The sequence below is a fragment of the Metopolophium dirhodum genome, chromosome 4 (genome assembly GCF_019925205.1).
Source record: "Metopolophium dirhodum isolate CAU chromosome 4, ASM1992520v1, whole genome shotgun sequence".
In the NCBI taxonomy this organism is placed as follows: Eukaryota; Metazoa; Arthropoda; class Insecta; order Hemiptera; family Aphididae; genus Metopolophium; species Metopolophium dirhodum.
Window position 1 is genome coordinate 33,235,112 of NC_083563.1, and position 13,510 is coordinate 33,248,621.

Genomic DNA, 13,510 nt, shown 5'->3' on the forward strand with positions numbered 1-13,510 from the left:
CCCTGCTGTATTTTTCATATGGATTTTAATCCAAAACAATGTACATTTTATAAAGTATTTGCTATTAGAAAATGGTTTGTAAATAATTCTTAAAAATTGTGAATGTATACATTTTATTTAATAAACATAATAATATTATATTTTAACATTGATTTTTTTTTATTTATATGTTAACATATATACATACATTTATATATATGTTAACATTCACAAGGTTTTTAATATAATATGTTAACATATATACATATACATTTATATATGATAACATTTACAAGGTTTTTAATTAAAAATATATACTAATATTGTTTTCCTTTGATCTGAAACAGAAAAAAATGATTAAATATATTATTAAGACTAATCATGAAATAAAAAAAAAATAAAAAATGAATATAATTTTACAGAAAATAATACAAGATTTTTACATGATATTTTCTAAGTATTTACAGATATAAAGTATTAATGTTACATGATATTTACAAAGTATTTACAGAAATAAATTATTTTCAGGTTATTTACATGTCATTTAGTTATATAATAATTTAATAAATATACATACAAAAATAATAACTAAAATATAAAAACAATAATATACATAAACATAATATTTACAGAAAATGTTACATGATTTTTACATGATATTTACATGATATTTACATGATATTTACAGACTTAAAAATTATATAATATTATACTATATACATGGTACTTATAATATATTAAACTATCTTCATAAAACTTAATATCCTACACCCTCCATCATTGCTACCATCTCTGCTTCCACCCTCTCAAGTTCCCTCTCGAGTTCTTTAGCCTCTCTATAAAATTCAAAAATAATGTAAGTAAAATAAAATAAAATATACTTTTATTCATTTTTCATACTCTATACGATAATGTCCATAAGCTAAGGTATGTATTTTGTCATCTAGAATGAATCTCTTGTCGTCATGATTATTGTAAGACAATTTGTTTGTATTGAGTGTCATTAGCTGGTGGTTGAATGACCTAATTGAAATATTCTGTTTATAAACTACTAATCCGGGTTCACTAAACAGACACATCCGATGGTCCTCGAACGTCATGTGGTTATCAACTACATGACGTCTTATACCCTTTGCCCTAATCTCCTCTTTTGGTTGAATGGCCCCTCTCCCCTCGATTTTATAAGCATATGATTTAGCACGGAGAGCACAAAAAGCTGTCATAATCAATCCATCAGTTTCGTCGGAGAAATACCCTGGGACCTTACGACGTTCGGCGATATAACAGGGATGATCCTGTGGAAGGTTTGCAGTATCCAACCGGTTAAGTAAGATTGGGTAGTTTAATAGGTCCTCGTAAAAATCATCGGTGAATATATGGTACACCAGTGAATCTAAAATAAAAATAATAAGTATGAATGTAGTTTTATAATATACATAGTTACAAATAAATATATATATATTTTTACCAGTGTCAGTATACATGAGTTTGATTTTCTCTCCGTAATGTTTCTGCATTACCTCGTAGTGATAGTCGTACATTAAACTTTTCGAAATATCAAGGACCGCAAAACCTTAATTTTATAAAAATTATTATATCTGTCATGGTCAAATTCAATATAAAAATATTTACCTATATATATCGGTTTACAGAAATCAATGATTTTATTTTCCAACGTTACAGCAGAAATATTTTCTCTGTACGAAGTACAATGCTTAAATGTCGATTTATTTATGAGTTTTTGTAATCGTCTATCACTCACTACTATTTCCATTTTCAATCTGTGCCTCATCGATTCAAGGGTTTTCCCTGTAAAATAATAAATTAAGTTTTTAAAAGTTCAAAACAAAAGATTAAAAGTTAAAAGTAACTTACCAAATACAGCGTTAATCATAAGCTTAAAAAATAGACTCTCAAAATCATTTTTTGAGTTCTTCCTCAAAATTGTATTCAATAAAATATACTCAGCTAACCACCCTGACTGATTGAATTGAATAACTCTATGCACCTATAATAATAATAATAATATGAAATACTTGAATATTATAATATTATATAAAAAAAAAAAATAATAAAAAATATCGTTTTACTTTTTCAACTATTAATCCGTTTTTAATGGCCTGCTGAAGGTTTCTGTAATGAACAATATAGTTTTTTTTTGTCTCTAGGGTCGCCATCAGTTTTGGAACCTTTGAGCCTACGGGTGTAGCGTTTTGAGGAAGAAACGGAAAGTCGTTATGCCGATCGTGGAGTTCTTTTGGATATGATATATCAACCTCATAAATACGCCCTATAGGTGAAGTATCATCCAAATCATTCAATCCTGCAAGCGTAGGTTTCACCCATTTAAAACCGCCAGTTGGCATGTATTGACTCATCGCGTAACCATAGAGATTATTACCTAAGAATATTTTATATAAATAAGGTATGAAAATATTTTTTAAAAAAAATATATTTTTTCTTACAATCCTGATACACCAGCCACGATTTTTCTTTCTCAGCATCATAATCGGGAACTTTCTCATGGTTTGCCGTCGCATACCGCTTGCTCGCCTGCACAAGACCTCCACGAATACCTATAAAATCAAAAATAATAATAATAAATCTTTTAAACTTTTAAACTTTTTTTTTCCTTACCTTTTTCGAACATTAACAGCATCTCGTAATCTGATAAAAGCTGTAATCTAATCTGAGTCTTCTTCAACATACAATGAAAAGACATTCCTGGAGCTGTATAATAAAATGCGGGGTCGATAGCATAAGCTTTCATGCACACATCTCGAAAGTTTTCAAAAATGTCAGCAAGCAAAAGCACATCAATTTTTAAGTATAAATCGGAATATTCTCCTAGTGTTTTACACGCGAAGTGCTGCCAAACCACCAAAGCGTGATCATACTCATCGTCCTCAATCGCTTTCTCATGAAGAGTACTATAAAATTCGTCTTTCCCCGGTAAACTGTCCTCATCTAATTTCTCCCAACTATCCGTATACTCGTAAGGATATACCCCCTTACGAGTAACGAGTGACATATCTCCAGCGGCAAAATGTTTAGCTGCCTCACGGAATTTTTCAAGGCCTGGGGTAACAAGATTCTCGGCAAGACTTTCCAAGCTCGATGGCATAAACCTCATCGTATCAATAAACCTAATAGTGAAAGTACTACTTAAATATTTAGAAAAAGAAATAAATTTCTCTTCACTATTCGGGATAACATTAATAGACTTGGAATCGTAAGCTAGTTCAGTAATGATAAAATTAGAGTCGTAGTTACTTAAATTGTGTAAGTAACATGGAACAAATTTAGGCTGTTGTAATTTAAGATTGCATTTAGAACAAAGCGTCTGTCTAAATTTACCAGTTAAATGGTCGTGGTCTCTAACTTTATCACATTTGAATACTGTACGATTACATAAATTGCATATTTTACACTCTTGGTGTGTTTTTTCTTCATTGTCACTCATAATTAATGGTATATTCGTTTTCAGTAACTTTTCTATCCGCCTACCCACATCTACGATCGCGTCTACGAAATTTTGGGCTACATCCTCACGGTCTACATTACCTCGGTCACCATTCACAGATTCCGGAATCATATATTGTTCTAGAAGCTCTTTTGGTACGTTATCTGCCGCCTTAACCACGAATCCGTAGCTCATCGCTTTATGTTTATGTATGACTGTTGTATTATCCCCCCTACTCTCATCGCTCTTCACTAACAGCGCTTCGAAGTCCGCGTATATTACGAAGGGATGTCGAACCGTATTTTCCCACGATTTAAATTTGAGTACATCTTCGGGTTTAGGCATTACAGGTAAAATTGCATTATGCGACCCACAAATTATCATATGCTCGTCAAGCCCCGCTTGACCACTTTTTCTATGTTTACGCGCTCTATTGTCAAAAGAAGTAAAACATCGCTTACAAAACACGCGACTCGCTATATGCCCCGTTGATTGAGAACGAATAAGCCTAGAAAAATTGCTTATATAAATATAATGCATTTTTTCATCCTTCGTAATATATAGTAAATCAATATGTTCTTCTTTCTCCTTGTCGATGACTTTCAGCGGAAAAACAATATACGACTTAGTTTTTAATAGGGGGTTTAATTTTTTCTCCAGTCCATAAACATTAATACTAACAGTAGGATTTTTCCGTTCAAAAATTTTAACTTCACTCAACGGTGTTGGGAACGACAAACCTGTGAAGTCATATTTTTCAGAATGTTGGTTGTAATTATTTCCGATACGACTCCTGTTTCTACCGGTGACATGTTTTGCCAGAACACTCCATTTGAAACAGTGCTGATCGTTATTTTGTGGATTTATCGTCCCCTGTTTTCTTTGAATTTCACTTGGTAAAGAAATATAAGTCACTCCATTTCTCTCCATAACCTGATCTCTCTCCCCCTCTTCGCTTTCAATATTTTCGTCACCCCCTTCACTATCATTATTCTCGTCACCTTCTCCTCTACCATTATTCTCGTCACCTTCTCCTCTACCATTATTTACGTCACCTCTACCATTATTCACGTCACCTCCCCCTCTACTATTATTTTCGACACCTTCACCACTACCGTTATTTTCATTATCGTTGTTTTGTATACGACCAGGGAGATTAGAATAACCTGCACCAAGCATAGGTGTATACTTATAAACTGTTAATATGATACCATCTATGTTTTGTAATGTAAACCCACTTCCACGTGAAACGTATGTTTCTTCCTCCTCTAATAGTTTACCGTACGCCTGATCAATTATTTCCCCTAAATCTGAATCTAAGAAAATCGCCCTAGCCGATGTCTTGAACGATCTATTCTCGGACGAGTTTTCGATGTTGATTCGGTGATATGTAGCCTCCAGTTTCAAATTAAATTTAATAGGACTTTTTTGAACGAATGATTTTAATAATGTATTCAAATCTAATTTAATTGATGATAAAAAAGTAATATAATCTCGAATATTTAATATATTTTTCGCGAAATAATTTACTACGATCCTATTATGCGATGAACTTATTTCAACGAACCCTGCCTCCTGAACTACCTGCATTCGTATTTTTTTTGAATTTTTAGCAGTTTTCGTATTTTCTACGTGTATACGCTTTCCCCTTTTTGTAGTAGTATAATAATCTAAAATAATTTTTAAAAATCAGAAAAAAAAACCTAATACATCCCTTCCATAATATTAAAAAAAAAAAAAAATCTTACCTGTCTCATCGCATAGTCCCACTTCCTCAACATGTTTCATCGTTTCCACACATATTTCGTCGCTCGCTTCTTCATCAAGCCATTGCTCATTTTCGTGTACTGGGAGAATAGCTGATTCCCGCATGACTTGACTTCTGTTAGATGGACCAGCTGGAGTGTCTGGTACAAGTATTTCCGGTGCAAGCTCTATGTATCCGTCTGGATTTGTTCGACTGAGGGCCGGTGGTTCTGGTTGAATGACGGATACACTGGCGTGTGGAGGCTCAACTACCTCATTATGTTGTACTGTAGGTACACGAGCAATACCTAAAGAATAAAAAAAAAAAATAATAAAGAAACTAAATAAATTAACTTCGTAAAAAAAAAATTATAATAGGTATATCAAATGTTCTGTACATACCATGTTTGTTTTTCATATGGCGCGCCAAGTTAGATTTGTCGGAAAATGTTACAATGCATGACGGACAAGAGAGGCGGACTGCATTATGTGATTTTTCGTGTCTAGCCAAATTATACTTTAGCCTGAATACAGCAGGACACTTACCACAGTTAAACATAATATTATATTCGTTAAAAGAAAAAAAAGTGAGAAAAATATAACAAGAATATACTTGGTAAAATAAAAATCTTAAGGTAGTAATCACGAAATATGTCTTCACCGGGTAAAAGACTGGTTACACACTGACCGATCATCAGCGCTTGACGGACCAAGGTACCGAGTGGCCGTTGATGTCTAGAATTTTTGGAGGTGGTAAAATGTTAAGCCATGTATTACTAAAATATTATTTAGACATTGGCTATGATAAATCCGTGATTCGAGTAATGTGCTCAATTATTTTGGTCGACATTTTCTTTAGAAAAAATAGTTGTTATGTTACTAAAGCTAACTACGTGTGTGTTCTCCAACAATAGTGGTTTATTTTCTACCCTGCTATAACAATAACTCTATCTTACGATACGAATCGAGATGCTTACAATAGATTTTCTTCCCATCGACTCTCTAGATATTTCTCCGTCGGTTACTCGAAGAAGCCATATAAAATTAGTTACTAACATACAAAGAAAAGCAAGCATCTGCTACTTCAAAATTACTACTAACATAGCTAACAAAATATTTATAAATATTAATATAGTTTGGAAATATGAATTATAGAATGCGTGGTTTTAAAATAAAAATATATACATATATTTTGAAAATAATAAATAATTCAGTCATTACTTCCCCCCTTCATACAAATCCATATACCGGTTCAGCTCTTCATCTTCTTCATATGCCTCCATATGACGGATAAACTCCTCATCATTTCCGTCATCACTCCAATCCATTTCTGGTGATTGCCCTCCAGAATGCCGCGACGTGTTCATAATTTCCCCGACAATTAACAAGTTGAATTCGGGGGGTACCATGGGCTGAGAAACTACCTCCGGGAAGAGATCGTTTCTCACCCTCAGTGCGTATGCCCTCGGTGTTGTCGGCGGGAACATATCGGGCGAAACTTCCTCCATAAAAACAGGTTGATCCGGAGACAAAGATCGTACCCGATTCTCCATCTGTGATAGTAGTATAGTATAAGACTCTGAACACACTGAATAAATGGCCGCTCTTGCAGGGTCAAGCGTCTGTCGATTTGAGTCATTATTCGGTGGGGGTAGCATTATTAGGTGGGAGTAAATCACAACAGATGAGAAATTGAATAACAACACCTGCCGTAAAAGGTGTAAGTGGACAAGGCTTAAAATATACAAAGGGTATACATTTATAACCTTGTTGTTGAATGTTAACAAAAGATAGGGTATGTCGGGACACACATGTCGTTGCCTGTACACAAAGGGGTATAGTCACAACCCTTGTCGAAGAATGTTAACAATAGATATAGGGTATGTCCAACACATGTCTCGCCATAGAACGTTATGGCGACAGAAATTTAAGGTTAAAAATATACAAAGGGGTGAACATGTGTAGTGTTGTTGAATAATGTTAACAATAGATAGGGTATGTCGGGACACACACGTCGTTGCCTGTATACAAAGGGTATAGTCACAACCCTTGTTGAAGAATGTTACCAATAGTTAGGGTATGTAGGCACACACACGACGTTTCATTCCTGTATACAAAGGGCCTAACATGTGTAGTCTCAACCCTTGTTGAAGAATGTTATTGTTAACAATTAGTTAGGGTCTATCGGGTCACACAAGACGATTCATTCCTGTAGAATGTAATTGTACAAGAATATTATTCTTAAATGTAACATAAGTCCTTGATACATAAATGTATCAACCAGTTATTACATAGAGATGAGTACAATAATATTCGTAGCTATATACGTTAAGAATCATTTTATTGGTATTACGGCTTTGTGGCTGAGTGGGTTAAAGCGTCTGTGCTATAGCTCGGGGGTCGTGGGTTCGAATCTCACCGCACTTTTTTCATTATTTATTGATAGAAAAAATATTACAATAATATGCACAATAATATGGTATATGTACAATAATATGGTATATGTACAATAATATGGTATATGTACAATAATATGGTGTATGTACAATAATATGGTATATGTACAATAATATGGTATCATATGACTGATAACTCTGTGTTGTACGCATGCGCGAATATAATACATTACGTCCGTCACGTGACCGATCAGGCGGCGGCGGCAAGACGAGTGGATGACGAGTAAGGCGAGGGGAAGACGAGGACGAGGACGAGGACGAGGACGATGTGCACGAACTGTCCTTTTTATACTACTGTCATACATTTTATGACGTATGCAATAGCACGGCGGACTTAACAGGGTTTCCCTAATGCAGTGGATACGCAGTTTTCCCGGGGGTCCAAAAGGTCAACATTGACTTTGTGCTGTGGATATAGAAAAACAGAGAGGGAAAGACACTATAGAGTAGTACAGAAAGGAAAAGTGGCGGTGGTGATGAAAACACGCGCGTACTCAAATCCATGTAGGTGTGTGTAAGTATGTGTGTGTGTGTGTTTGTGTGCGTGCGCGCGCGTATGACCGTAGTTTTATTAGTGTGCCGCTATAAAACCTCGCGGCATTTCGTCGCCGCTGCTTTCGGAGTCCCACGTGTATTTTTACTTAAATAAAAGTGTCTCTTTTGTGATCGTTGTCTTTTGTTTCCGCCACAGTGTATATTATTATATGTAGGTACCTATTACTATTGCAACTGTACACGTCCATTAATCACCCCGACGTCCGGCTTGGCTCCTGAGCCCGGGGGGCTACTCCGGTGCCGTTGCCCGTTCTTGCGACAACCCCCGATGCGGAAGAAGGTGATAACTATATGCATATACCTACGTCGTTAAAGCCATTCGTACGCTAGTCAAACCATTTCGGAGTAGTTTCCGATTTATGCCACTGCGATGGAGACGCAGATTTTAGTAGTATTCACTCCACCCGACACATGATAGAATAATATTGAGTACATAATATTATAAATTATAATACTCGCGTGGACTGAAAGGGAATCGTTGATCGTTGTCTGAGCAGACTATAAGTATCTACGAGTAAAATGTCTACCATTGGTCTTGGTCAGAACTATATTATAAGACATTTAATTGAGTAGAGGGGAGATAAAAATAACAATGCGCCAATATCAAGTTTACCTAACAACCAAAAAAAAAGTATTTTCGGGAACTTTTGAGTTAGAAGTAATAGAAATAAAAGTAACCCATGTTCAGTTATAATAAAAATTATATAGAACTACTAAAAGTGTTTTGATGTAGAGTAGGTAGAGTATAGGATGTATCTATATAATCTAATAAAAATCAATTTAAGATGCCCACCAAAGAATATCATTGAACATCTTAGTTTTGGTATTTCAACATCTACGATAAAAGTATATTGATTAATCTAATAAAACAAAAAAAAAAAATTTAAAAGACAATAAACAAAAAATATTTACTAAAAAAATTCTCTACTGCAATGACGACCGAGACGTCCAAACTAGACGCCGTCGGGCGCCGATTAAATATAAAGTGTGCCATGCAGTGGATTTAATTGTTCCGGTTTTATTCCATCATAGTTGTATTTACTATTTAATAATATAGAAAATCTATAAATTTGTATTCATCCGAAATGATGTTTTCGGTAGACCATTTTGGCAATACGCAACTGCATAGACATCATTAATTTTTAATTTTTGAGCGAATTTTTCTTTCACAGTAAACATAGATTTTCGAAAATAAACTGAAGAAAAACGAGAAGTAAACGTTCAACGTCTTACTCGTTAACATATTTTAATTTAAATCATATAATTTTTATGTAAAAATAATCTTTCAAAAAAAAAAAAAAACTACTAATGGTAATAAAAAAAATATTTGCTAGATTTTGTGCTACGAACTTCGTGTTAAATAATAAAGACAAAGCTTACTATATAAAAAAGTACCAATACCAAAAGAGTGCCACCCGGAGTGATAACCTCCTTCCTGACACCCCTAAATATGCGCTGCACTTAAATAAATTGCTTATTATTCTATTATTTTTACAAGCTAACTTATATTTATTATTAGAAAGCAGCATGTCATTCTGTTTTTATAAAAACAACCACCGCAAGATGAGAAATTATCAGTCAGTTATACGTACCATTGTATTTTATAATGTGCATAAAATTATTATAATACGGAAGTAACATACAATAGCCAAATTATAATCTGATTTCGTATTTACGATTTAAATGATAATGTTTTAACCTCGTTTAAAGCCTCGGGTTATTATTCATTAATTAGCATACTATATTGAATTTAATACCTGTATAATTATCCGTTAAATATAAAAAGTGAAATCACTGATGAATAAATAATTAAATAAATAATAAATTAGGATACCATAATTTTTTTCGGATTTATGTAGAAAATATTATATTATAATTATTCGACTAGAATCTGGTAATAAATAAAATAAATTTGTTTGTTTTATTGGTTTACAAAATAGAATGCCAGCTTATAATAATGTTGTGTGGCAAATATTTACAACAGATTAATATTAAAAATAAATGTTTACCTTCATCTTCAAAATCTGTACAATACTTAAGTTGTGCTCTCTATAATATCTAGAAATACTATAAGTGTTTAATATTGATCTTAAATAGATATCAGAAATATAACGTCATGTCGACGGAGTCGCACAAATTTACATCTCTAAGACAAGCTAGGAAATCAGTCTCTATTGCAGAAAAAGAGGTAAGAGTGTTGTTTAATAAAAGTAGTACTTAACGTATTACGTACACTACTACCTAAGATAAGATAAAATTGGATTTAATTTATTCAATTATGCTAAATACTAATGCACTATATTTATTAAATGTATATAATCATACTTATAAACTTATAAGTACCTACCTTTTGTATTATGAAGTACTTATATTTAATACTGATCTGTATCATGTTTTTATATAAAGTATCAATTGTTTAATATAATTCTTTGTTCATGAAAATGTGTGTCCTCAATTGTCTCGATTACCTTACAATGATAAACGTCCACGGGGCACATGCATTTGAACTTAAAATACTTATGAAATTGTGACTTTGGATTGTTAATTTTTTTCATCTACCTTTGAAACAATATACTAGGAGCCTTCTATTAAATTTTCAAGCTTTTTTAACCAACAAATAAAATGTAATTGATATTTAAAGAAAAAAAACAGAAACTGAAAATGTCCGTAAATAGCACAAAATAATTTTCGGAAAATGTTATGGTGTATAGAAAATTATAACATAAACATTTAGTCAAAATTGCATGTACCTATGGTCATATTTTGTCTTAGTGTTGCACCAAAAACCAAAATCGATTTTCTCAAAAACAGATTTTGTGTAAAAATTCCCGTTTTTCCTTAATTTTTCTTTTCATTTTCCTGGCGCTGTAAACTATTGGACATTATTTACTTTTGAAAACTACTGAGAAATTTTTACTTTCGACCCCCCAAAATACCAACTAGATTCACTTTCCTATCAGAAAAGATACTGTTGAAGAAAATCTAAGCACTTTTACTGTCCTAAAAAGTGATGACAGACATAAAAAAAGTAAAAAAATAAATAAATAAAAAACACACATCATTGTAAAATCAATACATTTATCGCTCCGCTCAGAATCTAAAATTAAAAATAATACCAAATCGATCAGAATAACAATATTTATATTGTTATTATACATTTAGCTTAGACTAACTAATATATATTAGAAAATTGTCATTATCGTTCGTAACATTGTATAGTAAAATTAAGTTATAAAATGTTATTATAATCAAATTAATTCTTGTATGTACATTGTGAATTATCAAGAATATTTACCTCACTTTTATCCTTTAATAATTAAATTACTTAAATTTGTATAAATTAACTTAATTAGTATACTTAAAAACCAAATTTTCAGATTCCTAGGTTTTCAATTAAGTCAAACACAGTCGTGGTTCAGCAAATTTCTTTTAGATTCTTGCTCAATCGCTGGGATAAATGTTTTGTTCTTACAATGTGAGGTATCAAAAGCAAAAAACTGTCAATGTATTATTCTTATTCATTAGGAAAAACGAGAAAACAATGCATTTCTGATAAACTGGAATATTTACACAACATCAATTTTTGATAAATCGGATTTTGATTTTTGATTTTTATTAAATATTTAAATTATCATTTTGTACCCATATTTCAAAATAGTTTGGCTATATTTGTGCAATTTCCATTTGGTTTTTTTTTCTAAAAGTTTTGATAGGAATTTATTCTCGGTAAAACCACCGTGCCAAATATTCAATATCAGGTTTATCGTAAGTTGTTTCACTGATAAAGCATTTGAAGTTTAAATGTTGATGGAATAGGATATTTAAACGTATCATACCGGTTTCTTCTCGGATTTTTGTTATTTGATATATTTGAAAAAATACTAAACCTAGAAACATCAAACATTGTACAACTACTCAAATTATAATTTTCTATACGCAATGATATTTCAAAATATTTAGACTAATTTTATGATATAAAAATTTTAAATAGTACTTGCATTTTTAAATTTTTTTGTAGGTATATATTTTAAAATATTGGGCTAAGTAAAATAGATTTAAAATGTGATACAAAAATACGCATTATAATGTCGTCTTTATAGTTTTGTTAATATGTTGAATATACAAAGCTAAATTTTTTTTATATATATATACGGGTTTACATACAGTTTTATAATTTAGAAATCGCTAGTTCAACTTTTGATTTATATACATCAATATATTTAAAGAACATAATTTACAGTAAAAACGGTATGGTTCTCAACTGAGAAAAGAAGATTGTATCGCCACAGGAGACAAGACACTCTGTATATGATATAAGCAACATAAGTTTATTTTGTTAAATATAGTCTTCGAGTATATTTAAGATTTCAAATAAAACGTAATTTGAATAAATTTATTATTAAAGGAAAATTTGGATGAACATGCTTGGAAAATCACTTTATATATTATATTTATAACAACTGCGTCATACCATTGAGTATACAATATATACTCAATGGTCATAGGTACATAATATATTATTTTTTTTTGAAGTATTGTGTATACAGTTTTATAGTATTTCTTTCAAAAGTTCAAATATTACAAATCAATGTTCGAGAGGTTTTTCCTATAGAATAATAATTTTTTCTTTTTGGTTTCTTTATTAAAGTTTAATGATAAAACTTGCAATTTATGTAGAATATATATATTTTAAGTGACATTTTTAACAACCAAACAAAATTAAATGTAACGACAATAATTATTATTAATGTGTCGAATAAAAAAAAAAACAAATTAATGTTATTCTACAATGTTTCTGTTAAGTAGTCACAAAGAAGACAGGGCAGAATTTTTTCTATAACAAATAATGTATACAAATAAATATATACTATAAGCTGTATAAACATAGTGCGTTCGTTGGAGAGAAAACAATTTATTGCTGAAACGACAACTATTACAGCATAACAGAAGTGTGTTCACTTTACCAACTCAAAACTTAATTAATTACAGTGTTTCAAAGACAGTTGAAAATTACCTGATCAAAATTTAATTATAAAGCTTTTATTGGTGGTAAAATGTGAGTCCGTGGTTAAGAATGGTGTAGTATTCGCTTTGTTTCCGTTTTCCTTCAACAATATGGAAATTATAATTAACTAAAAATATTTTTCTCTATGTTTGTCACGGACCACGGTGCACGTGAAAGCTTAGTTGTCTGAAATAATTGTTATGTATGCAATATGCATATTTATTAAAAAATGGGTTTTTATTTATCAATTGCCGTTGCGTGTACACTAAAACATTTGAATTTCCACGAAATATCAAAAAAGTACAC

The 13,510-nt window shown here is 31.6% G+C and overlaps 2 protein-coding genes across 7 annotated transcripts in view; one reads left to right on the top strand and one right to left on the bottom strand.

Annotated features, from left to right (window-relative positions):
* LOC132943924 (prolyl endopeptidase FAP-like) overlaps positions 1–13,510 on the top strand; it is a 282,440-nt gene that overhangs the window by 188,801 nt on the left and 80,129 nt on the right. The window contains exon 2 of one of the 5 annotated variants that reach the window (XM_061013089.1): positions 10,297–10,387. The exons of the other annotated variants lie outside the window; for them this stretch is intronic. Coding sequence (XP_060869072.1) covers positions 10,316–10,387 — 72 coding nt within the window. The 5' untranslated portion in view covers positions 10,297–10,315. The remainder of the gene's footprint in view (positions 1–10,296; positions 10,388–13,510) is intronic. 5 annotated transcript variants of the gene reach the window in all.
* On the bottom strand, positions 304–6,406 carry LOC132943926 (uncharacterized). Of its 2 annotated transcripts, none has more exons than XM_061013096.1 (2): positions 1,448–6,406; positions 304–1,372 (listed from the first exon to the last, which is right to left on the bottom strand). In XM_061013096.1, exon 1 carries the CDS (start codon positions 5,030–5,032, stop codon positions 2,588–2,590), a length of 2,445 nt encoding a protein of 814 aa, XP_060869079.1. In that variant the 5' UTR covers positions 5,033–6,406; the 3' UTR covers positions 304–1,372; positions 1,448–2,587. The 2 variants fall into 2 exon arrangements, with proteins under 2 accessions (XP_060869079.1, XP_060869078.1); XM_061013095.1 differs by having other exon boundaries at positions 305–815; positions 880–6,406.